Below are 24,195 nucleotides of genomic sequence, written 5' to 3'. Positions count from 1 at the left end.
GGATGGATGGATGGATGGATGGATGGATGGATGGATGGATGGATGGAGGGTCCCCTGACCCCTCAGCCTCAGTCTCTCCCCTGCCAGGTTGGAGAATCATGCCTCGCTCAGGGCTGCCAAGCACAGACAGGTGATGTCCCAACATACTGGGCCACCGCAGCACACAGCAGCTGACTCGGACCCACACACCGCGCCCGCGGGGTTCACCCCTCAGAGAGCCCTGCCCCCACACTCAGGCTTGGCCTCCCACGGAACAGGCAGGAGGGAGGAGACTGAGCGAAAGGAAGGAAAGCGAAAGGAAGCCACTAAGCCCACTATCCACCTCTGCCCTCCTCCGAGACGACCCTTCTCTGGCAGAAGTGAGGGGAGGACAACGCGAGTTAGCAATCAAGGGGACTTCAGGAAAAAGCTCGGGGTTCGTGACTCCGCCAGCCTCGGTGTCCTGCCTGGGGCACAGCCACCAAAAAGGGTCTAGCGTCACCCCCGCCACAGCTGGAGGGGGGTTGTCTGCCACTGACGCCGGCGGAGTGGCCGCTGGCCGCCTCGGGAACAGGCACCTTCCCCAACTTGGCTCACAACAACAGGCCACACTTTGGGGACCCCCGCGAACCCGCCGCGGGCGCGCATCCATTTCATAGGCGAGGAAACTGAGGCCCGGCGCGGCCCAGCATTCGCGGACAGTGGCACAGTCCTGGGAGGTGGCGCGGGCCCCACGTCGAGGCCGGAAGCGGTGACAGCGTCACCTGGGGGGCGGGGAGGGGGCGGCATTCCCCCTCTCGGGTGATAAACGCGTCCGAGCCGCGGAGCACCGCAGCGCGGGTCGCCAACGCCCTCTGCGCCCGAGGGAGGCCCGGAGGGTGCGCGCCCCGACCCGTCGGGTCTGGATCCCGACCCGTCGGGTCTGGATCCCGCCCCGGGTGGGGGCGGGGGTCCGGGGCCCGTCGCTCGTCCCCCGCGCCCTCGGGCAGGGGGCGCCGCGGCCGGCCGAGAGAGCCCCCGAGGGCCGAGCGCCCCTGCTCCCCGCACCCCCGGCACCCCCGCCCCTCAGCCGGCCCGCCCCGACTCCCCCCTCCGCCGCTCACCTGACCGCCGCCGCCCTCGCCACATTGGAACCCGCCCGCCGCCCTCGCCACAGTGCAGCCGCCGCCGCCCGCTGCTGCCGCCTGCGGCCCGGAGGCTCATGACAGGCGGCCGAGCCCGCAGCCTCCACGTCCGCCTCCGGGAAATGGGTGAGGCCTCGCCCGCCCTGTTCCAGACGGCGCGGCGCCGTGCTGCATTTTCTGTGTTCCCTGTAATCACAGAAGTCATGGTTTATCTTTTTAAATGTTTATTCATTTTGAGAGAGAGACAGAGACAGAGACAGACAGAGGGAGCAGGAGCTGGGCAGGGGCAGAGAGAGAGGGAGACGGAGACAGAGCACCAGCAGGGGAGGGGCAGAGAGAGAGAGAGAGAGAGAGAGAGAGGGAGACACAGAATCGGAATCAGGTTCCAGGTTCTGAGCTGTCAGCACAGAGCCCAATGCGGGGCTCGAACTCACCAACCGTGAGATCATGACCTGAGCCAAAGTCGGACGCTCAACCAACTGCACCACCCAGGCGCCCCTCATATACGTTTTTTAAATGTTTATTTATTTTGGGGGGGGGGGGGGAAGGGGAGGGGGAAGGAGGAGGGAGAGAGGGAGACGCAGAATGGAAGCAGCTCCAGGCTCCGAGCTGTCAGCACAGAGCCCCACGCGGGGCTGGAACCCACAAACTGTGAGATGGTGACCTGAGCCCAAGTCAGACGCTTAACCGACTGAGCCACCAGGGCTCCCCAGAAAAGTCATGGTTTAAACCGAAACCACAACACTTAAGGAAAAAATGGTGGTATTTAATTTCTTTAAAAACAACAACAACAAAGCCCAGTGGTTGAGGGGAAAAGGGAAGTGGGAATCGTGTGTGCACAGCCGCTGCTGCAGGGCACCTGCGCGACCCTGGGCGGTGTTCACCGCTCCTGAGGGAGGGGGAAGGGAAGCGCTGCGTTCCGTTCCGTCTTACAGAAGAGGAAACTGAGGCACAGTGAGGCCAGGGGAAGAATCGGTGGAGGACGGGTTAAGGGACGTTGGTGAAGCCTGGATCTGAAGCAGCTGGTATTATTACTGCTTTCTAGGTTTGCCGTGCCCTTGCTTCATTTCTCTCTATAATCCTCACCACTGTCTGATGTGCTCGGTCTCATATACTTAGTGGTAGTATTTAATGTGTGGTGGTTGTTTTTTTGTTTTTTTGTTTTTTTGTTTTTTTTTTTGAGAGAGAGAGAGAGAGAGAGAGAATGAGGACAGGGGCAGAAAGAGAAGGGAGCAGAGAATCCAAAGCAGGCTCTGCACTGACAATGGAAAGCCCAATGCGGGGCTTGAACTCACAGTGAGATCATGACCTGAGCCAAAACTGAGACTCAGACACCCAACCAACTGAGCCACCCAGTCACCCCTGCCTCATACCTTTTTGCTTACTGTCTGTCTCTACCATCACCCCTCCCCCTACCAGAAACCAAGGGTTATGGACAAGCGTTCCGTTTACTTGTGCTTCCTTACAGGTGCTTCCTTACATGGACTGAGGAAGGAATAAGTCCGCGAGTGAGGTCAGCCTTGAGCGAGAGAGGCTTCCACAAAGGTGTGTTAGCACCAGCTGTTGAACTGAATCAGTGTCTGGTAAACCAGGCCTTGGCTGAGGTACTGCGACACAGTAGAGAAAAGACAGACAAGGTCCTAGCACTCAAGGAGCCAGACAGACAATATGCAAAGATACAAATTAATAAGAGATATGATAAGCACCAAAAAGGAAATAAACAGGGTGACCAGACGGTGGAAAAGGCCAGGGGAGGAGGACAGTAGGCTCCGGGTAAGACCCAAAGGGTAGGACGGTGAGAACCACGGAAGGACTGGGGAAAAGCACAGTGCAAAACACTCGAGGAACCGAAAGATCCAGTGTGCCCGTGGAAAAGAAAGCAGGTCAGTGTGGCCAGAGATTGGTAAAATGGGAAGCCTGGTGAAAGGTGAAGTGACAAGCAAAGCTGCAGCATTTGTACCCACATCGGCTTTGATTTGTGCCAAGACAGGAGCCACTGGAGGGTTCTTTTTTCTTAACAGCTTTATTCAAGTATAAATCGAGGTCTTGTAGATAAACACCCAGAAGTGGGATTGCTGGGTCATGTGGTAACTCTACGTGTAACTGCTGGCGTAAGCTCCACACGGCTCTCCATCGTGGTTGCACTGTTTTGCACTCCCATGAACAGTGTGCAGAAGTTCCAGTGTCTCCACATCCTTACCAACACTTGTCGTCTTTTATTTTTCTGATAATAGCCATCCTAACAGGTACGAAATGATATCTCACTGTGGTTTTGATTTGCATTTCCCCGATGATTAGTAACACTGAGCATTTTTTTAAGTTTATTTATTTATTTATTCATTAGTAATCTCTACACCCAACGTGGGGCTCAAACTCATGACCTTGAAATCAAGAGCCACATGGTCCTCCAACTGAGCCAGCCAAACGCCCCAACATTGAGTATCTTTTTCTATACATCTTGGCCATTTGTATATCTCCTTTGGAGAAATGTCTATTCATGTCCTGTGTCTATCTTGTAATCAGGTTGTTTTTTTACTATTGAATCGTTGGAATTCCTTATACATTTTGGAAACAAACCACTTATCGGATATATAGTTTGCAAATATTTTCTCCAATCCCACAGGCTGACTTTCTACTTCGTTATTTCCTTTGTTGTGCAGAAGCTTTTTGGTTTGATGAAAACCTGTCTCTTTTTACTTTCATTGCCTGTGCTTTGGGAGTTACATCCATGAAATCACTGTCAAGGCCAATGTCATGAAGCTTCTACCCTATGTTTTCCTCTAGGAGTTCTATAGTTTCAGGTCTTATATTAAGTGTTTAATTCATTTTGTGTTGAGTTTTTTGTGTATGGTGTAAGATAAGTGTCTAATTTTTAAAAGATTTTTAATGTTTATTTTTGAGAGAGAGACAGAGACAGAGTGAGAGGGGACGGGCAGAGAAAGAGGGAGACACGGACTCTGAAGCAGGCTCCAGGCTCCGAGCTGTCAGCACAGAGCCCCATGCAGGGCTCAAACTTACAAGCCTTCGAGCTGTGAGATCATGACCCAAGCCAAAGTTGGACGCTTAACCAACTGAGCCACCCAGCTGCCCCAATAAGTGTCCAATTTTAATATTTGGCATATGGATATCCAGTTTCCAAATGCCGTTTGTTGAAGGATAAAAATCACAGGATCATCTCAATAGATGTAGATAAAGTATTTTCTAAGACTCAATACCCCATCATATTAAAACTCTCAAAAGTTAGGAAGAGATGCAACTTAGCTCAACATAATAAAGGTCATATAAGAAAATCCACTATTGCCTCACCCCTAACCCCCTGCAGCCAGAGACTTAGCCAGGAGCACAGCCAGAGGCCAGGCCAGGGCTCCAGGGAGGGTCTGGACATTCCCCCGCTCCCCTCTCTGGGGTATGCTGGCGAGTTTCCAGCGTCACTGCAACCACGGGTGACTCTCGCATTTTCTCTCTTTATTAATTTTTGTTCTATAATTTTCCTGTGACATTCAGCCATCCTGGAAAACTGAAGGTTATTACACACATGACGGGTGCTGGAAAGTGGAGGGATCCTGGAGAGAGACTCTAAGACTCTAAGACTGTCACAAATGGTTTCTGCTGGCAACGAATCCAGTCCTCCACCAAACACCCTCAGAGAAGGAGACAGGAACCACATGGAAGCCTTCCATATTGGCTCCGGGACCAGGAAGTCCCACTCCACATCTGACCACTCATGTTTGGCCTCCACGGAGCAGCAGCAGCTTTGCTGGGCTGGCGTCTTCAAATTCAGAACCTTGAATGTTGCCACCAGAGTCCTGCTGTGTGATGCCCTCCTACGCACACCTTAGGGCCCCTGGTGATGAGCTTCCTGGCTGGTGGGCTCAGAGATGAAGACCGGGTATGAATTATGACCCTGCCAGGAGCGGTAAATGACACCATCTCAGTCGAGCACCGAGCACTTGTCACAGACCAAGCATGGTAAACCTGTAAAAATGGCTTTTGTGAATTAGCATTAAGGTTGCTCTGAGTTTGTTCAAGCTGCTATAACAGAGCGCCACAGGCTGGGTGACTTATAAACAATTTATCGCTCACAGCTCTGGAGGCTGGAAGTCTGAGGTCAGAGCACGGGAACGGCTGGGTGCCGGTGAGGGTTTGCCGGTGAGCGGTGCTGGTTTGCAGACCGCTGCTGTCTCCTGGTGCCCTCACAAGGTGGAAAGGATGACAGAAGTCTCTGGGATCTCTTTAAAAGGGCACTAATCCCATTCGTGCTGGCTCTACCCTTAGGACCCAAACACCCCACTTCCTAGTACCATTACATAAGGGTTAGGACCTCAACATACGAATTGGGGCGGGGGGGGGGGGCACAAGCATTCATTCCATAGCAGGTGCAATGTTGAGAAACCCTGCTTTTGAAACTCACAGGCTGAGGAATAGTGTTTGCGATCATAATAGTGGCAACGGGTGTCCAGCTCCCGCCTGGGGTATGAAAGTCACACTGGCCACTGACTCAGGGGAGCCCCAGTGTGAGCTGCTCCCCAACACCCCATATCTACTTTAACGCTGTCCTTCCCCAGGAAATGGGATTCTGGTCAGGTTCCAAGTCCTGGTCAGAGGCCCATGTCTTCACACTGGGCCACAATGACTCGCCTTCAGTTCGTTCAGTGTTGTCTGAGTGTGCCATCCCTCCAAATGCCACGGAAGCCTGGCTCATCCTTTACGTGGGAGAACTCCCACCCCGCCCCCCCGCCCCACTTGCGGTGGCGGCGACGGCTGCGTCTGGTAGTCTCTAGAGGCTGGATCTCAGCAGCCTCCAGTGCATTCACTCATGTTTGTTAATACCTAAGCAGGTGGTTTTCAAAGACTTGTGCTCGCACAATGAATCTAAAGTCCAAGCAGGCACCTGATCTTTGCGGCTGGGAAAAGTGCTCTTAAGAGGGGAGATGGCCTGGCTATAAGGGGCGGGGCAGCAGCCGAGGTCACCTCCATTGGGTGCACTCACCTTCCTCTCCTCAGGTTGCTGCTGTCCCCAGGGGTGGTGGGAACGGTGACGACTCAGCCCCCAGCCCCCTCCGTTCAAACTGTGGCAGCTGGACACCCTGGGACAGTTTTGCTTGTCTCCTGCCTCAGTTTCTTCGTCTGCTTCACAGGGTCACGCGAGGAGCACACGAGAAGGTGAAGAGCTCAAGATTGCCTGACCCTGCCTGGCCCAATTGCAGGGCTGCTGAAGAGTCCTAGGCTAGGATTACTGGATTTAGCAACTGAGGCATAATTGCTCAGTATAATCATGCCCTCAAGTGGAAGGTTATTTGTTGTTTGTCTGAAATTCCAATTTAACTGGGTGTCCTGTATCTGTCCTGGCCGCCCTCTCCAAGTGTGAACTAATCTCCTGGCCCGAGTACCTCCTGCAGGGGACCAGGCAGAGGGTTAGGGACGGTTGAGGCTTCTCCCCCATGAGGGCTGGCAGTGTGCCCAGGTCCGGACACCCCCGGTCCTTCACCTAGGCTGAAATGGACAGGCGGACCTAAGGGTGAGGCAGCCAATGAAGTGGCCGTCCCAAATGCCAGCCAATAGGCTCATTCCCACTGAAGGCTGCTGGGCCAATCAGAGCTCTCGTAGGAGTGTCTGCAAGACTGGGCAGCCACTGAGCTGGCCTCTCCTGCGCCCTCATGCCGGTGCCCCTCTGGAGACAAATTCCCTTTACTAACAATAACAGATACACTTAAGAGCTTACATTTGTGGCCTTTATTATGGGCCACATGCTGTTCTAGCCACTCCCCACGCGTGTTCCTGCTTTCTGTTGTTGTGTAATAATCCCCTCGGAAACTCAATGGCATAAAGCATCAGCCATTTCATTATGCTTCGGGAATTTGTGACTCAGGAACTCACGTAGAGCACAGGGCTGGCTGGTCTCTGCCCCATGTCTGCAGTGTAGGAAAACAGCAGAGACCTAAATTACTCCTCATAAGAAACTAAAGCTAGAGGTTCATGCGGGAGAGTCAGTTGAAGGAGAGGGGAGAGGGATGGAAAAAAGGAAGCACGAAGCCCCTCCCACAGAAGAAGTCTGTGGAGAAGCAGACATGTGCTAGGGGGCCGGAAGCGATGGGCTCCCATGCCTTCACCTCCCCACACCCCCACCACCACAGTCCTCCCAAACTGGCCCTGCACACTGGCGCTAAGCCGGGTTGTGGGCCTTGGGAGAAGGAAGGAAGGGATTGGCCCGAGAGCCAGCCCCACAAAGGCAGGGTGACCCAGGCAGGCCAGGCTCATCGGAGAGATGTGGAGGAAGAGGAAGTTCTTGTGGGTGCAGGTGCTCAGGAGGGAAGGGCAGTTTGGGGCCGTTTTAAGCTAAGTGGAGACGTGCACAGCCTTGGGCCAGACACGTGGCTCTGCAACTTGCCAGCTGGCAAGTGCCCTCACTTCTCGGAGCCTCCATTTATTTGCCTGTGAAATGTGGTAATAATGACATGTTCCTCGTAGCATCATCGTGAAGGTTCCCTGAGGTGTCTTTGTTGAGCTCTCAGGAGGAGGCCCAGTAAGACAGTGGACCTGGGGCCCAGGAGGATCATCTGTGAATGTCAGGAGCCAGAAGGACTTTTCTCAACACTGGGCAGGTGTCTCAACTCTTTTTGGGTCCAAAACCCTTGTAGTTGGACACTGGTCGCCCTACAGCCACAGGAGTGCCACCAGGGGGCGCCTAGGGCCAGCACATTGCTCCCTGCCAGGGGTGTGCCTGGGTGCGGTGGCCACGGCTCCCTAACCCCCACCAGCCCCTTCCCAGGGCCCAAGACACAATCCTCCAACACACCATAGTTTTCCGGGCGGTGGGGGCAGGGGAGGGGGTGGTTTGTTCAAAGTCCTCCCTTCCAACCCCCACCGGGGTCTCTGGCTGTCTGCACCCTAACTTCCAGCACACAGGTAAACCAGACAGAAGCTCCGGAGTGCGCCTCCCTGTGGGAGACTAGAGACAGTTCTCAATCTAGAGTGAGCTGCACCTGGTGTTCGGGATGAGACTCCGTCTCCAGGACCCCCCTTCCAGAAGCTCCCCAGGGGCTGAGCCTTGACGCACCGGCAGCCTCTAAGCATAGCCCTTCTCAGCCACCGGCCTGGGAGACGATGCCTCTTTGCCCTGCTCCCACACAGACCTCCCCGTCTGCCCCTCCTCACCCCTTCAGACCCAACTTTCCAGAACAAAATGAAATCTCCAGCACCAGGCAGGGATATCTGACAGCAATAAATTTATTAAGTATCCCCTCCCCCAAAAATATAAACACAAACCAGTAAAAAACCAAAAAAACAAAAACAAAAGAAACAAAATAAGCCATAAAACATCAGGCCTGCAGCTGACGATAAAGCAGACACAAAAATGGAGGTGACCTATGGCGGGACGACAGGACTCACGTGGGGTGGGGATGCCGTAAATACTGGAGGACAAGCTCTCGGGAGCCCTAGGGTGCTGTGAGCAGAGCTGGTGGGGGCAAGCCTGGGGATGGTGTCAGTAGCGACGTGGCGCCAGGGGACAGGCCTCGTGGCCCTGGCCGCAGCCCGGCTCGCCCCTCCAGCCGCTTCACTTGGGGCCCTGAGCCTCGGACTCCTCCTCATCGTCTTCGTACATCTCGCCCTCCTCCTCGGCCGTGGCGTCCTGGTACTGCTGGTACTCGGACACCAGGTCGTTCATGTTGCTCTCGGCCTCGGTGAACTCCATCTCGTCCATGCCCTCGCCCGTGTACCAGTGCAGGAAGGCCTTGCGCCGGAACATGGCCGTGAACTGCTCGGAGATGCGCTTGAACAGCTCCTGGATGGCCGTGCTGTTGCCGATGAAGGTGGAGGACATCTTGAGGCCCCGGGGCGGGATGTCGCACACGGCCACCTTGACGTTGTTGGGGATCCACTCGACGAAGTAGCTGCTGTTCTTGCTCTGGATGGCCAGCATCTGCTCGTCCACCTCCTTCATGGACATGCGGCCACGGAACACGGTGGCCACCGTCAGGTAGCGGCCGTGGCGCGGGTCGCACGCGGCCATCATGTTCTTGGCGTCGAACATCTGCTGCGTGAGCTCGGGCACCGTGAGCGCGCGGTACTGCTGGCTGCCCCTGGCGGTGAGCGGGGCGAAGCCGGGCATGAAGAAGTGCAGGCGCGGGAAGGGCACCATGTTCACGGCCAGCTTGCGCAGGTCGGCGTTCAGCTGGCCCGGGAAGCGCAGGGACGTGGTGACGCCGCTCATGGTGGCCGACACCAGGTGGTTGAGGTCGCCGTAGGTGGGCGTGGCCAGTTTGAGGGTGCGGAAGCAGATGTCGTACAGGGCCTCGTTGTCGATGCAGTAGGTCTCGTCAGTGTTCTCCACCAGCTGGTGGATGGACAGCGTGGCGTTGTAGGGCTCCACCACCGTGTCCGACACCTTGGGCGAGGGCACCACGCTGAAGGTGTTCATGATGCGGTCCGGGTACTCCTCGCGCACCTTGCTGATGAGGAGGGTGCCCATGCCCGAGCCCGTGCCCCCGCCCAGCGAGTGGGTCAGCTGGAAGCCCTGCAGGCAGTCGCAATTCTCACATTCCTTCCGCACCACGTCCAGGACCGAGTCCACCAGCTCGGCGCCCTCCGTGTAGTGACCCTTGGCCCAGTTGTTGCCAGCCCCGCTCTGACCTGTGGGTGAGGGGGAGAGGGGGCAGGGGGAGCACAAGACTAGTCAGGCCTCCGGTGGCTGCCTGAACAGGCCACTCAGGGCACCACTGGGGACACCCTGTGCCTGTCTCCCTCCGTGCAGTGGGGGTGCCCACACCCGCACGCTCCCTCCATGGCCCTCCATGCCAGCCATGCCGTGTGCTGGGGACCCCACTGCCTGGTGCCCCGTGTTAAGGGCTCAAGACAGGAATTGAGGACCTGGGCTTGCAGCTCTCGCTCTGCCTCCCTCGGGGGTCCTGGGTGAGTCTACCCGTTCCCCCTCCCCCGCCCCCCCACAGCCCACCCACCCTCTGGCTGGCCATGCTGGCAGTGTAAGCGATGGCCTCCAGAACCCCAGAATCCCTCACGGCTTGGGGTCTGAATGTGGATTCGAGCCCCTCAGCTGGGGTGTTGAACTCCGGAAGACAGAAATGGGGTGAGGGTCTCTTGATCACAGCAATGCTGCCTGCCCATGAACTTGAATCCTCTGGAGACCGACTCGTGTCCTGCCAGCTCTGTAACAGTCTCATAAGCTTAATTCTCTGCCTTACACATTGTTCTGCCTGAAATACACAAGTGGTTTCTATTCTCTGCACAGAGCCTTTTCTCTGGGCCCACTGCAACAGGGGAAGGTCATTTCTGTCCTGCTAAGTGGCGACTTTGCTCTGTTGTTTCACTGATCTGGATCTGCCTGTGGTGGGGGTCTGCATCAGAGTGTGGGACCGGGGAAACTTACCGAAGATGAAGTTGTCAGGCCTGAAGAGATGCCCAAAGGCCCCAGACCGGACACTGTCCATGGTCCCAGGCTCAAGGTCCACGAGAATGGCCCGAGGCACATACTTATGAGCTGAGGAGGAAAGGGGTGGGTTATGTGGGTCACACAGGGGAAGGGACGCCTACCGCCCTGTCCCGCCAGAGTCATGTTGTCACCATGAGTGCTCAGACTCTCTGGGACCAGAGAGGTGGGAACCACGTGTGAAACGGGGATCGTGGTCAACACCTCAGACAGCCGGGACCTCATCCTACGTCCACGTGGGCAGGCTGATATTTCTTCAGTTCACCGTGGACATCATTTTACACCAGTTGCTAAATAGTCTCTGCTCTGGACCCTCCCAGGGGCCTCCTGCGGGACCTCCAGGACCCTGTCCAGCCCTGTCCATTCCCCTGGACTGTGTATGTGTCATGTGACCATTACACGTATTTGAATCTCACTAGGGTGGCAGTTTCCAGGGTCCCTTGTCTTTGTTTTGTGGGTCTCAGGTTGCATCTGCCAAGCTGCTGCTAGGCGGGCAGAGATGCCGAGACCCGGCAGTCAAGAAGCCCTCTCCCCACTCCTCCCAGGTCGAGCACGGGGCAAGGTGGGAGCTCACAAGAGGCCTCGTTGTAGTAGACGCTGATGCGCTCCAGCTGAAGGTCCGAGTCCCCCACATAGTTGCCACTGGGGTCTATACCGTGCTCGTCGCTGATCACCTCCCAGAACTGCAGGGGGAAAGGAAGGGTCAGCAGGTGCTTGCGGCCCCCACCAGGCCCTTCCCCTCCCACGGACTCAGCCCTGGGTATAAATTAAGGGGCTTGGATGCAGAGCTTGCACTCACTCCTTTCGGTGACTTTGGAGAAGAGCCCCCAAGCTCTGTCATCTGCCAGAAGATTGTCCTAGCAAATATGCACGTCCACTGTCTGCACGGTGGGCGCGGCCTGCAACCCTCAGGGTGGTTCCGGGCTCAGCTGACACAGACCCGAGCCCTCAGACTCAGCCCTGCACTTGCTAACCAGGGGCCTGGGACAGCCACTCCTCCATGAAGGGGTAGTAATAATCACCCTCTCGGGGTGGTTTTCAGATGAAGAAACTGAGGCACAGAGATCAAGAACTGCCCACAGCAAGTGACAGGGTCCAGGATATGTGTGCCCTTCGGTGTCAGGGCAAAGGCTGTCCAGAGACAGGGTCCGGCAGTGTCCAGGACACCATCAGCCTCAGCCACCAGGAACCACAGGGGCCCCGAGTGGGGACTGACTTGCCTGGGGCCCCCCAGCCAGTTCTCAAAGACCGGCCCAGCCCCAACCCCCAGGGCTTCCTTCCTCCACTGCCTGCTGCTGCCCACACTGCCCTCCTCAGACTCCGCTCCTGCAGCTGTAGCAGGGCCCAAAAGCCTAGAGCGGGGCCTGCATTCAGGAACGACACCACCTCTTTCCAGCTGTGTGACCCTGGGCAGGTCCTGAGGATTCTCTGTGCCTCGGGGCCCTCATCCGTTCGGTAGGCCGGATGGTGGAAATAAGGCTTCCTAGGAGTAAAGCGAGTTAATCTGTGTGGAGCGTGTGAGTGGGGGCTTGTAAGTGAGCACACAAAGACACACTCCCCGGGGGAAGGGAAGGCTGCCCAGAGCTCTGCTCTCACCCCAAGGGCATCTCCAAGCTTTTGTGGATACTGTGGGCCCACTCAGGGAGGGTCACTGGTCACACGCTGTGGGACTTCCCGGTGCCCCTCCCCTTTGCTCCCCAGGGTTGGAGTGACTTTCAGAAGATGAATGGTATGAAGGGCTCAAGAAATAACAGACCTCTACACGTGAGTCATGTGCTGGCAAAAAGACGGCTCAGTGAAAAAAGCAGTAAGAAACCAGTCTGCTCGTCCTCATCTATATGTAGATGTCTCTAACAGGCACACAGAAGTCTGCTCCAGGGAGCTGTGCCTGGCAGTGTGGTTCTGGGCTGGGGAAGAGTTCTTTTCACTGTATACCCTTGGGGTTTTTGGAATTCTTTGTCATGTGTTAATTTCTAAACAACAACAAAAGATTAGTTTAAAAAACATTTTTAAAACCCTGATAATTATGGGACGCCTAGGTGGATCAGTCGGTTAAGCGTCCAATTTCCCCTCAGGTCCTGATCTCAGGATCTGTGGGTTTGAGCCCTGCGTCAGGCTCTGTGCTGACAGCTCGGAGCCTGGAGCCTGCTTCGGATTCTGGGTCTCCCTCGTTCTCTGCCCCTCCCCCTCTCATGTTCTCTCTCTCTCTCTCTCTCTCTCTCTCACTCTCTCTCACTCTCAAAAATAAACATTAAAAAATTTAAAACCCTGATCATTATGAACAGTGTTATTATTATAAAATGCAAGAAAAGTCTTGGTAGTTCGTCCAGAGAAGCTGTGTTTGGAGGTCATCCCTCAGTGAGGACAGGGGCTGGACTTATTTCCCGTTTTGTCATTGTTAACTGTTCTTTTTACACTGTGTCTGTTAATTTTGTAATTAGAAACAAACACACAGAAATGTCACTGAGGTATTTGGGGCCTGATCAGAGCTTCCTACCACTGCCCTCCTCAGTCCCAGGCCTTTGTGATAGCCTGAGCCAGGGCCTTGGTCCCCAGGGCTCCAAGACACCCCAAACCTCTGGTTTCAGGGACACCCGCAGCCCCTGTAGAGGAGTGATGAGCTCAAGACAACAAGTGTGGGGCCAGCAGAGAGTGATTCAGTCACCCTGCCATCAACATATCTACAGAAAGTTGTTGAAAATGCATCTGTGAGAAGCATGGTCTTCCAGGAGAAGACGGACCACATCCATCCAGCACCAGTCAGTGTGTGCCAGTGACCCCAGCTCTTGGGACCTCAGTTTTCTCAACTGTAAAGTGGACACGATAATAGTACCCACATCACATGGTTAGCACAAGGCCTGATGCATTCAGCAAATGTTGGCTTCATTGAGTTAAAAGGTCTTAGATGCTATTTATTTTTTTAAAAATTTTAAGTTGTATTTCTTTATTTTGAGAGGTGTGTGTGGGGGGTGGGGGGATGAGTGAGGGAGTGGCAGAGAGAGGGAAGAGGAGAGAAAGAATCCTAAGCAGGCCCCACAGGGTCAGTGCAGAGCCTGAGTGGGGCTCAAACTCAGGAACCCTGAGATCATGCCCTGAGCTGAAATCAAGAGTCGGTTGCCTAACCAACTGAGCCACCCTGAAGCCCCTTGGATGCTATTTAATAATTTTTTTTTAATGTTTATTTATTTTTGAGAGAGAGAAAGAGACAGAGCGTGAGCAGGGGAGGGGAGGAGAGAGAGAGGGAGACACAGAATCCGAAGCAGGCTCCAGGATCTGAGCTGTCAGCACAGAGCTTGATGTGGGGCTTGAACCCACAAACCACAAGATAATGACCTGAGCCAGGTAGACACTTAACTGACTGAGCCAGCCAGGCACCCCCCTTAGATGCTATTTAAATTTGTAAAGTCATATGTAGAAATAATAAATAAAAATAAAAGTTAAAAAAATCAATATACTTTGAGATAGTGTGGTGCAGTAAAATCACATCACTGATAGGAGCCGATCTCCAAGACACATCTTTGAGGGAAAGCCATATTGCATAATGATGTATGGAGTAAAAAAGCAAACCTCACAAAAGATGCTATATCTCTCTGCAAAGATATACAGATAACATGCACAGGAAACAGGCTGGAAGAACGGAAACAAAATTGTCCCCCAAGGAGAGCAGAACGTGGAGGCAGGAACGAGGTGGTAGGCACCTTGCCGTCATCTGCAGTGTCTCCACTATTTAGAAGAATATATTAAGAATTGCTTTTGAAGTTAAAACTAATAAAATGTGATTTAAAATAAGGATCTCGGGGCTCCTGGGTGGCTTAGTCAGTTAAGCGTCTGACTCTGGATTTCGGCTCATGATCTCACGGTCAGTGAGATCGAGCCCCGTCTGAGGCTCTGCGCTGACAGCGTGGAGCCTGCCTGGGATTCTCTCTCCCTCCCTCTCTGCTCCTACCCTGCTGGAGCGTGCTCTCTCCCTCAAAAAAATAAACTTCTGAAAAATCTTAAGAAAAATAAGTATCTTATTAGTAAAATATGTAATATAAAATGAAATATAATTTTGTAAATTAAATAAATAATTACGACCATCACTACAGTTGAGAAAACTGCCAGATGGTGTGTGGACCCCAGGGTCCAGGCCGCATTTCCTACCTCAAGACACCGTCACCACCCCCCACCTCCGCCCCCGTGGCGCTGTCCGTGGTGCTGATCCGTTGCCGCGTCCGCGCCCAGGGGCCGGCCAAGTGTCTGGGCGGGCACAGGAGCCCCAGGCAAGTGGGGTGCAGCAGCTCCGCCAGAGGGAGGGCTAGCCGATTCAGGGGCGTTAAACCCTTTTAGGACCTCGATGTCTTTCCCAGCTTCGAGCACTGAGAGCGTTACCCTGACCCATTTAGGAGGCGCTGGGAGAGGAGGCGGGTGCGAGGAAACCGGAAATCCCTCCCCCCACTGGCCGTCAGGGCCAGGGTCCGGGCCCGCCCCTCCCAGGCTCCGCCCAGCGGCCAAGAGAAGGGGGTGCAGACAAAGGCTCCTGGCCGGCCCTGCACCCCAGGGGAGGAGGGCGAGGCCCCCAGATTCATCCGCCTGTTGAATGGACGCGGTGGGCGGGGGGGGGGGGGGGGGGGGGAATCCAGATATATCCATGCAGACCTAAACTCAAAACTCCCGCCGTGTCCCCCCTGGGCGGATGCCTCAACTTCCTGGAGCGACCCTTGGGAGGAGGGCGATACCCAATCTCACCACATACCTGCGAGGTGGTGCGCCTAGAGCATCTGGCACAGCGCTCAATACGCAGCGACCATTGTCATGAGTCAGTAATGCGCCAAGCTCACCCTCAGGACAGGTGTGTTCTCTCCTGGCCCCAGTCTCCCTGACTGCCCTAGATCCCCCACAGCCAGGCCCCTCCCTAGAGCAGGGACCCAAGCTGAGTCAAGCACCACCCAAGGACCTGCAAGCCTGCTGATCGTGATGGAAAGGAAAAGTTTGCTCTCTCCCCTCACCAGGGAGCCCCAAACCCCCAAACTAGTATGGGATTAGGAGACTGAAATGGCCAGTGAACTGCCTGTCCACAGGGCAGATGGCAGCATCCACTAAGCCCGTACATGGGGCCTAGCCCAGGGGGCTTTGAATACTTTCCGAGACAAGGAGGCCAGAAGGAAAGAGCTTGACAGCTGCCACTGGTCACCAAAGAAAGGCAGCGGTGGGAAAGGGAGAAGCAAACCCCCTCCCTGCAAAACCCATCTCTCCCTGGTTTGAACTGTTAGAAAGGATCAGATATTAATGTTTAAAACAACATACAGTAAGAAAATCAACCCAAAAGGAATAAAAAGTAATGAGCAATCTCTAAGAAGCAGAAAAAAAAATCTCCCCGGAGGACACTGTCTGGCACTCAGGCTACTGCCTCTGCCTTTCTTCCTCCCACCCCTGCCCTCCTGGCCGTCCCCCCACCTCAGCAATACCTCTGGCGTGGACTTGCCTTTGCCTGGTGCGTGTCTGTCCCGGTCACAGAAGGGAGGGGTGCGTAACTGGACTCACTACACGCCCAGGCTCAGGCAGGACTCGGGACTGCCCCCCCCCCCCCCCGCCCCCCCTCACCCCGCCCCCCCCCCCCCCGAAGCAGATGTTCAGGGCAGGCCTGGCCTCTGTGACCACATTAGTGAGCCCTCCGCCCCTCCCACCTGGTCAGGGCAGCTGTCAGTGACTGCCCCAGGAGCCCTGATTTGATTTGAGGCCATCATCCCCCAGGCCTCCCCCTCCCCCAGTCCCCTTCCTGGGGCAGACACAGCTGTCTCCTTGGGTGATTAGGGAGTCTCCCTGGTTCCACCCCTCCACCCCATCCAAGTCGCCTCCACCCTAGAGAAGTTGCAATTTACATGTCAGCCACGAGGCTGCCCCAGCCCTGTTGTAATTAGCTTTTTGTTCTTGCCTGGTTTCCATGGCAACAGCCTCCAGAGGAACCTTTTCCTAGGCCCCTTCCCCTCCAAGACCTGTCTCCTCCCACAGCCTCCTTTGGGAAACCCGCCCTCCACCGTTCCCACCCCGCGTCCCTGGCCTTGGTCCTGACAAAGCCACTCCTGCTGCCCCGTTTTGTTCTGAGGGGTGCCCCAGTGGGCAGCAGGCCCCACCCACCCAGCCTGAGCCCTAGGCTGGACGTCTGCAGAGCGTGGCTCTGTCTCGCACTTGCTGTGTGACCTTGGGCAAGGGACAATCTCCGGGATGTGACACCTGTCTCCTGGGTTCCACCGGGGAATATAGGACCTCTTCTTCCCCTCAGTCCCCAACATCTGTGAGGTGGGCTAACAACAGTGGAGGGGAGGCGCCGGGCGGTGATGCAGCTGTCCATCCCGGGAGCCCGGCTTTGTTCCCGCGTCCTACCCCGAGACTCCGCGGTCCCGGGGTGGGTACTGCCCACCCAGCTCCACCGGGTGCTCTGACCAGGCTGGGCTGAGCCGAAGGAGAGTCCCGGCGGGACCAAGGTCACCCCGACTTTGTGCCCAACCCTTCCCCCCAACAAAGGAACAGGGTGGGGTCAGGAAGCCCAGGGCTGTAAGAGGGAGGTTAGGGACACGGGGGTGGCCTGGCCGCTGGGAGGACATCCTGTTGCTGGGGGGTTGGGGAGGGGGGGGGGCGGGCGGAGTGGGAGCACGGCCGACAGAATCGTTACGGCTTTGAAGGGTGACGCCCCACCCAAACCTGCCCACCCATCCATCAGGCTCAAGGCTGCGTAGGGACCCCGGAGAAGAGGGCCACGCCCAGACAGTCCCCGCAGCCGCAGCCGCAGCCGCAGCCGCTGACTCGAGCCGTGCTCCGGCAGGCCAGAGGTGCCCGGGCAGGGACAGAGGACACACGGCGTGCAGGTGGCAGGGCGGGGATCCCGATGCCCCGGTCGCCCGCCCGCCGCGGAGCCCGGCTCGTCCCTTTGTTCTCTCTCGGCTTCGCAGGGGCGAGTGCGACGCGGGGTGCGGCTCCCCGCTTCCCTCCCTCCGGGGCCCGGCGCGGGGTGGGGGTGCGGGGGGCGCGCGGGTCTCAGGGCCCGGAGCGGGGCGGGGGTGCGGCGGCGCGCCTCCTCACCTTGGCCCCGATCTGGTTGCCGCACTGGCCGGCCTGGATGTGCACGATCTCCCTCATGCTCGGTGCGGGCGGCGGGCGGCTGCGGGACACGCGCGTACAGGCCGGGGCTGGCTGCGGAGGCTCGGGCGTCCCCGCCGCCAGCTCTTATAGGCCGGGCCCCGCCCGCCGCGCCCGGCCTGGCGTCACCGGGCGCGGCCAATCGGAGGGCGCCGCCGCAGAATGCGGCACCGGCCTGCACCATCAGCACCGCGCATCCCCACTCGGCCGCGCGCTGCGGCGCCTCCTCCCGCCGCCGCCGGGGTCTGGGGGCCCGCGGGGTGCGGGGGGCGGGGGGCGGGGTGGGCCGCACACTGAAAGGAGGGGCTGGCGGGCTCCGGGGAGGACAATAGAGGCGCCTCTCGGCTCTCGGACGCCGCCTAGGCCGCCCTCCCCGGTCCCAGCGCAGCGGCAGCCCCACCCTGAGGCTTTGCAAGGACAGCCTTTCTCCCCCACACCCGTTCAGGGACCACCCACCCCCACGTTCCCACCCCAAAAGACCGAGATGGACGCCTCTCAGCTCCCTGTCTTGTGGCATGAAGGGACAAACAAGGTACTCTGAGCTTTGCTGGATCCCTTAGGGGTGGGGGACGCGGGGAAAGGCTGCAGCAGTCACCGAACCCTCCAGAAGAAAGCATGGGGCAGGGCTCAGAAACGCCGAGTCAGAAGGGCGGTGGGTCAGGGTGGCAGCTTCTGCAGTGGGGGTTGCGATCCTGCCTCCTCCTCCCCCAGGGGCCTGCCCCGCGGTTCCAGACGGACCTTGCACATGTCACCGCGCCTGCCATGTGTCCGCTGCTCGGTGAATACCGGTGTCAGGAATGGTCATAAGGACACAAGCCAGTCCAAGGACTGACAGGGTGGGGGATGGCGGGCAGTGGGTTCTGTCTGGTTCACCTCCTGATTTCACTTGGACCCCTAGACCCTTGGTCCAAGTGAGGCCAGCACAACGTGGTGGTGGTGGGGGGGGTGGTCTATGTGGTGAGATGGTGTGTGCCTAAGGCAGAGGGGGTGGGGCTCTTGGGGGAAAACCTGGGAGGGGGTCCCCTGGTCAGAAAAGAAGGGAGAGAAAGAAGCAGACGAGCCGTGCGGACGTTGTGCTGCACGAACATATGCCACTGGCTCGATGTTCCCCTGGGGTCAGACATCGTACTGAAACCACCTTATAATAAGGTCCTTCTGATGTTTCAGTAAGAAAATCTTCCTCGGCCTCAGTCACAGTGCCCGGAGGTTCCACAAGCAGTCGGCGGTGCGCCTGTGTGTTCCCTGGGTGTGGCTGTGCACAAGCCCCTCTTTCCCTCCTGAAGCTCTCCGGCTTGGCTAGTCCAGAAATGGGTCTTTTGTTCTCCGGAGACACCCCTCCCCCACAACATGTCCACGATGTGGCTTTCTGTGGTTGGCTTCTGGCTGCCTGGGGCCCCTCCCTGCCTCCCCCCTCCACCACCACACCCCCCTGTTCAGGGGGTCGTTGGTGAGCGTTTGGCTCTTCCCCGGAGCTGGCTGCACCTCCCCGTCTGAGCGAAGGAAGAAGCTTTGCAGCATCCTGCTGGCCAGGACCCATTACCCACATGCCCTGCCTCCCTGAGTGATGGCATCAGGCCAGGCCAGCTCTCCCTCCATCCCCAGAGGGCTCTGGTGCCAGGTTCAAAGCTGACTCACCATCCTGTCTCCCAGCAAAGGCTGGCCCTGCCGGGAACCAGCTCCCGGCCTTGAGGCCAGCAGCCTGGGCTGAAGCCGCCAGCATGGGTGGGGACTGGCTGGGGCAGCGCTGCGGGGCGGCTGGCCGGGGCTGCAGGAGTCCTCAGCGTTACTAGACCCGCCTTCAAACTGGCTGGTACCGTCACTTTGGCCTCCGCCGAACCTGTATGAGGAGGGGGTCGTCTGTACGCTCAGTTTGTGTGGAGCAAACCAGGTGGGCTCTTCAGTGAGAAACCCAGGATCGCAACAGAGGGGGGACCCAAGGCTTTCTGGCACCAGGCAGCGTGGTTCACCCCAGATGTCCACTCCCTTGGGGTGTGGACTTGGACGGTCCTTGGACAGACTTACTCCATTCGGGGAGGCCTTGCCTCAAACACTTCCCAGAGCTGGCTGAGTCCTAACCCCCCTTCCAGAAGGGCAGTGCTGGGGGGAGAGCGGACCCCAGCCGCCAGCCCACTCTACACTGTGGGCCCCCCCATGTTGTTCAGAGCAGACGTGGAGGAGGGGTGCCATGACTGGGCCGAGAGAGGGCTGTGCTCGGGCTGAGGTCACGGATGCGTCACGGGGGTCCAGCTTTGGCTGCAGCCTGGACAGTGTCGAGTCTTGTCACCATGGAGGTGTCTGGGGTGGTGCGGCTGCTGCTCCTGCTGTCTCTTTAGTTGCTCTGAGCTGGGGGTTGCGCCATGAAGAGAAAACCGGACACGGGCTCAGAGCAGGTGTGAGTGCCCCCCCCCCCTCCCGCCACACTCTCCCCCTGGGCCGGGCTTCAGGCACTCTGGGTCCTTTGGGGCTATGGCTTTTTCCTTCTTTCTTCCTTTTTATTTATTTTAATTTACATCCAAGTTAGTTAGCATATAGTGCAACAGTGATTTCAGGAGTACATTCCTTAGTGCCCCTTCCCCATTTAGCCCATCCCCCCTCCCACAACCCCTCCCGTAACTGTTTGTTCTCCATATTTAAGAGTCTCTTAGGTTTATGCCTTTTTTTTTAAACTTATTTATTTTGAGAGAGAGAGAGAGAGAGAGAGAGAGAGAGAGAGAATGAGCAGGGGAGGGGTGGAGACAGAGGGAGGAAGAATCCCAAGCAGGCGCTGTGCTGTCAGCGCGGAACCCCGTGCAGGGCTCCGTCCCATGAAGGGTGAGATCATGACCTGTGCCGAAATCAGGAGTGGGATGCTTAGCTGACTGAGTCACTCAGGGCTGTGGCTTCTTCACCTGGGCAGGCCAGCCACGGTTTCTGGCTGGTTTCTGGGACTCACTTCACCCTGTTCATCACCCTCAACCCCACCCCTGCCCCTCCCCCTTCCTCCTCCCTCTGGCTTCAAGCAATTTCCAGAAAGAGGCAAGACGGATGGTGGAGGTGATGCAGCGAGCACAGCATTTATCACCAGGCCACTTCCCAGCCCCGAGACCCTGGGCTGACACCGGTTCACTGCTTCAGGCCGACAACCCCCGCCTTGGCCCGAGCGGGCACTGGCCGGCGCCGTCTGCCAGATACGTGGGGTGCACACAGATGGCCACCCCCAGCCCCCATGCTCTCTGGTCACCGCTGAGCCTTAGATCAGCCCCGCCCTCCACTGGAGCCCGTGCAGACACGGTCCCTCTGCCTGAAACAGCAGCTCACTTCTTCCTGAAGCAGGCCTGTGAAGCCAGGTCCTGCTGGTCACAAAGTCCCTTTTCCAGAGGCCCTCCCGGGGAGCGGCGCTTGTCATTCGGCCCACACAGAGACTTCACATCCCGACAGGCCACGGGGCGCAGATCCATAGGCTTGGCAGCAAAGGTGGGTGTCCTCGCCTGGTGCCGGGCTGGAGGTGGAGCGCTCCAGGGGTGGGCAGAGTCCCCGTCCAGGGGCCCAGGACCCACCTCTAGCGCCTGCGGCCCCGCCATCTCCCCAGCCTCCAGTCTCCACAGCAACTCCTGGAGGTCTGTGCTCTCTCCCTTCTCGGGCCCCAGAGGGTCCATGCCTCCGCACCGCCAGAGATCGGCTCATCCGTCCCCTTTGGCAAGTGCCTGCCCCTGTCGCACGGGAATCAGGCCATAGGACATTCCCACCCCCCTCTGCCCGACACCCTGGCCCCGAGCCCGCAGCCTCACCATGAGCACAGCAGCACCTCTTGGAGCGTCTTCCGGAGCTCCTGGCTGCGGAAGGCGTAGATGAGGGGGTCGACGATGGAGTTGCAGATGATGAGGGTGAGGAAGAGGTTGAAGTTCTTGAAGACGCAGCCACAGATGGGGTGTCGAGGGCAGAGGACCATGAGCGAGAGGTGCAGGAAGAAGGGGCCCCAGCAGAGAAAGAAAATGCCCAGCAGGATGGTGAGCGTGGCCGCGCCCTTGAGGCCCAAGCCCTGGTGGACGGGGCGCTGCCGCTTATGGAGCCGGGCGATGCCCCGGGCGTGCTGGCACGCCCGGGCGAGCATGTGGACGTACAGCACGGCCATGAGCACCAACATGGCTACAAAGAAGCTGACGAGACAGAGCAGGACGGCCGTGTGATCATAGTAGGCGATGAAGAGCGTGCTGGAGAGGACGCTGGCCACCCAGATAGCTGAGATGGCCCGCCACGCCCGGGGCAGCGTGACGATGCTGTGGTACCGCAGCGCGTAGAAGATGGAAATGTAGCGGTCCACGGCGATGGCGCCCAGGAAGCAGAGGCTCGACACCATGGCGCCACAGACCAGCACGTCGATGATGTCGTCCAGCTGCTGCACCACGGCGGCCCGGCCGGCCAGGGTGCCCGCCTCCAGCAGCAGCATGACGGCCGTCTCCAGCACACTGCTCACGCTCACCAGCAGGTCGGACACGGCCAGGCAACAGATGAAGTAATACATGGGCGAGTGCAGGTTGCGGTTCTTGGCAATGGCGGCCACCACCAGCACGTTCTCCACCACGCTCACCAGCCCCAGGCTGAGAAAGAGTCCGTCGGGAACGGACACCACCAGGCACCGGGGCCCTGTCTGATTGGCGGCCAGCCCGAGGCGCGGGGCGGCTGGGGAGGTGGAGTTGAGGGAGCCCAGCAGCCTCCTCTGGGGGCCCTGCACGGACATAGTCCCGCCAGGGAACGGGAACGGGGCCTCACTCTGCGGCGTCCCGCTCAGCGATGGTTCTTCCAGCAGGCTTCATCGGTCCCCCCGGGGCCGCCCTCGCAGTCACCCTCTCCCCGTCCGGACAAATGTCAGCTCAGGCACAATGCAGCTGGAAAGACCCCAGCCTCCCACCAGAGCGGTCACTTCTCGGCCAGGACCCCAAGCTCCCTTGCACCAACCCTCTAGTCTCTCTGGACCCCCGGCCCACCTCCCCACCTCTTCCGTGGAGGTGCGGTGGCTCGGGTCCGGACGTACGTTTTTCTATGCCTCTTGCTGCCTCGTGGCCGGCCAGGCCTCCTGCTTCCCCAGGCCCGGGGTGGGCTGAGGTCCCAGAAAGAATGAAGCCTTTCTCCAGTTCTTCCAAGTCCCCGGAGCCCCTCCTCCTGAGGGCGGCCACATGATGGGCGTGCACCCTGGACGCACCATCAGAGAGCACCCATGGTACCCCGGCCTGCTGCCAGGCAACACAAATGGCATCCAGGGCCGTCCTCTCTCCAAGGGCCCTGGACCCTCAAGGGCCCCTTCAGGGCTCGGCTGGGGATCTCCCCTGTCACCTGTGCTCCACCATCACTCCCAGCCTGGCTCTGCTCCCGCCATCTGTTTGCGCGTGGCGCGGGGACGGGTGGGGGAGGGGGGTCTCCTCTAAATCTACCCCAAGACTTCTAACTCTCCTCCAGGCCCGCTGCAAACACCACCTCCTTCCTGGAGCCATCTCTGATCCCTGACACCCACCTGATACCACTCTGCCTTGGGAACAGCCATTGGCTGTTGACCACCCCCAGCCCGCAACACCCCCATGTTAAATGCGAAGGGTAGCCCCTGCCCCCAAGAACCCCGCCCCCTTCACTGAGACCTGCTGCAGGGCATCCTGGTCACAACAGCCTTTTGCTCTGCCTCATCCTCCGCTGGGGGAGGGGCAAGCCCCCATTTCCTCTGCGGAAGAAACCACTTCAAGGGCAGACCTCGGTCTGCGACCACGTGGTGCGCTGCCCGAGCCACCGCGCAGCCTGGGGCACCTCGCCCCAGAGTGCTCCCAGCGCTTTCTCACCGAAGACTGCAATCTCTCCTCTAAAGGGCGAGGGTGGGCGGGGAATCGAACTGTTGGTTGACAGGCAGAGAAAATCCGGAGCGAGAAAGGGGAGTGGCTCGTTCTGTGGTGGTGGTGGGGCCAGGAGGGGACCGGGAGGGACATTCCTGTTGAAGCCAGGTGGCCTCTGATGGCAGTGCCCACACGTGTGACCACACGTTAGTACCCGCTTGTATTACTCCTCACACAACTCACAAAGCTCTTTTACCCCCTTTGGTTTGTGCTCTTTATTGAAGTACCTCATACATAAAAAGTACACAAATTATAAAAAGTGCAGGTGAGTGGGTGCCCCAACCTCCACACAGCCAGGAAAGCAGCACCCAGATCCATCCATCCATCAAACACGAACTGCACCAGAACCCTTGCGGCATCCCCCCTGCCCTGGGAGCCACCCCCTGACCGTCAGTGAATTCTGCGTGTGCTTTCCTGCTTTCCCCTGCTTCGCGCTCAGACACCCGTGCGGGTGCGAGCGGCGGTCCTTGGCGTATAGAGCACCCTGGACGTCTCCCCAGACCCGCGAGGCGTTCCTGTCCCATCTTCTGGTGGACACAGGGAAGGGCTCCCGCGGGGCAACGCCTAGCAACGCACGTGTCTGTTTCTGGCACGAGCACCGCCCCCCCCCCCCCCCCACCGTAGAAGACGAAAAGCCCAAACCCCCCCGGAACCAGGCACACGATGGAACACACCA

At 58.0% G+C, this 24,195-nt stretch overlaps 2 protein-coding genes across 4 annotated transcripts in view; both read right to left on the bottom strand.

Annotated features, from left to right (window-relative positions):
• Positions 1–1,137, bottom strand: part of DEF8 (differentially expressed in FDCP 8 homolog) — a 17,436-nt gene extending 16,299 nt beyond the window's left edge. For all 3 annotated transcript variants that reach the window (XM_049622950.1, XM_049622954.1, XM_049622952.1), the window contains exon 1: positions 1,083–1,137. The gene's annotated coding sequence lies outside the window, so the exon portion shown is untranslated. The remainder of the gene's footprint in view (positions 1–1,082) is intronic.
• A 7,175-nt stretch (positions 1,138–8,312) lies between these two features.
• Positions 8,313–22,396, bottom strand: LOC125916268 (tubulin beta-3 chain). The gene is made up of 7 exons (XM_049622401.1): positions 21,432–22,396; positions 20,962–21,156; positions 17,794–17,909; positions 17,608–17,750; positions 11,123–11,231; positions 10,489–10,599; positions 8,313–9,734 (listed from the first exon to the last, which is right to left on the bottom strand). Exons 1-7 carry the CDS (start codon positions 22,379–22,381, stop codon positions 8,659–8,661), a joined length of 2,700 nt encoding a protein of 899 aa, XP_049478358.1. The 5' UTR covers positions 22,382–22,396; the 3' UTR covers positions 8,313–8,658.
• Between the last annotated feature and the right edge of the window lie 1,799 nt (positions 22,397–24,195).

Source organism: Panthera uncia (assembly GCF_023721935.1).
Source record: "Panthera uncia isolate 11264 chromosome E2 unlocalized genomic scaffold, Puncia_PCG_1.0 HiC_scaffold_20, whole genome shotgun sequence".
Classification (NCBI taxonomy): domain Eukaryota; kingdom Metazoa; phylum Chordata; class Mammalia; order Carnivora; family Felidae; genus Panthera; species Panthera uncia.
This window is presented reverse-complemented; position numbering and strand designations above follow the sequence as displayed.

Bases quoted from the DNA above. Each gene is read 5' to 3' on its own strand.
- LOC125916268 (XM_049622401.1), bottom strand. From the start codon at position 22,381: ATGTCCGTGCAGGGCCCCCAGAGGAGGCTGCTGGGCTCCCTCAACTCC. The intron at 17,910-20,961 runs GTGAGCTGCTGT...GCGGGCCCCCAG, and splicing joins CAGGCCTGCTTCAGGAAGAA to ACCCCGGCGGCGGCGGGAGG. The intron at 17,751-17,793 runs GTGACGCCAGGC...CCGGCCTATAAG, and splicing joins CCTCCGATTGGCCGCGCCCG to AGCTGGCGGCGGGGACGCCC.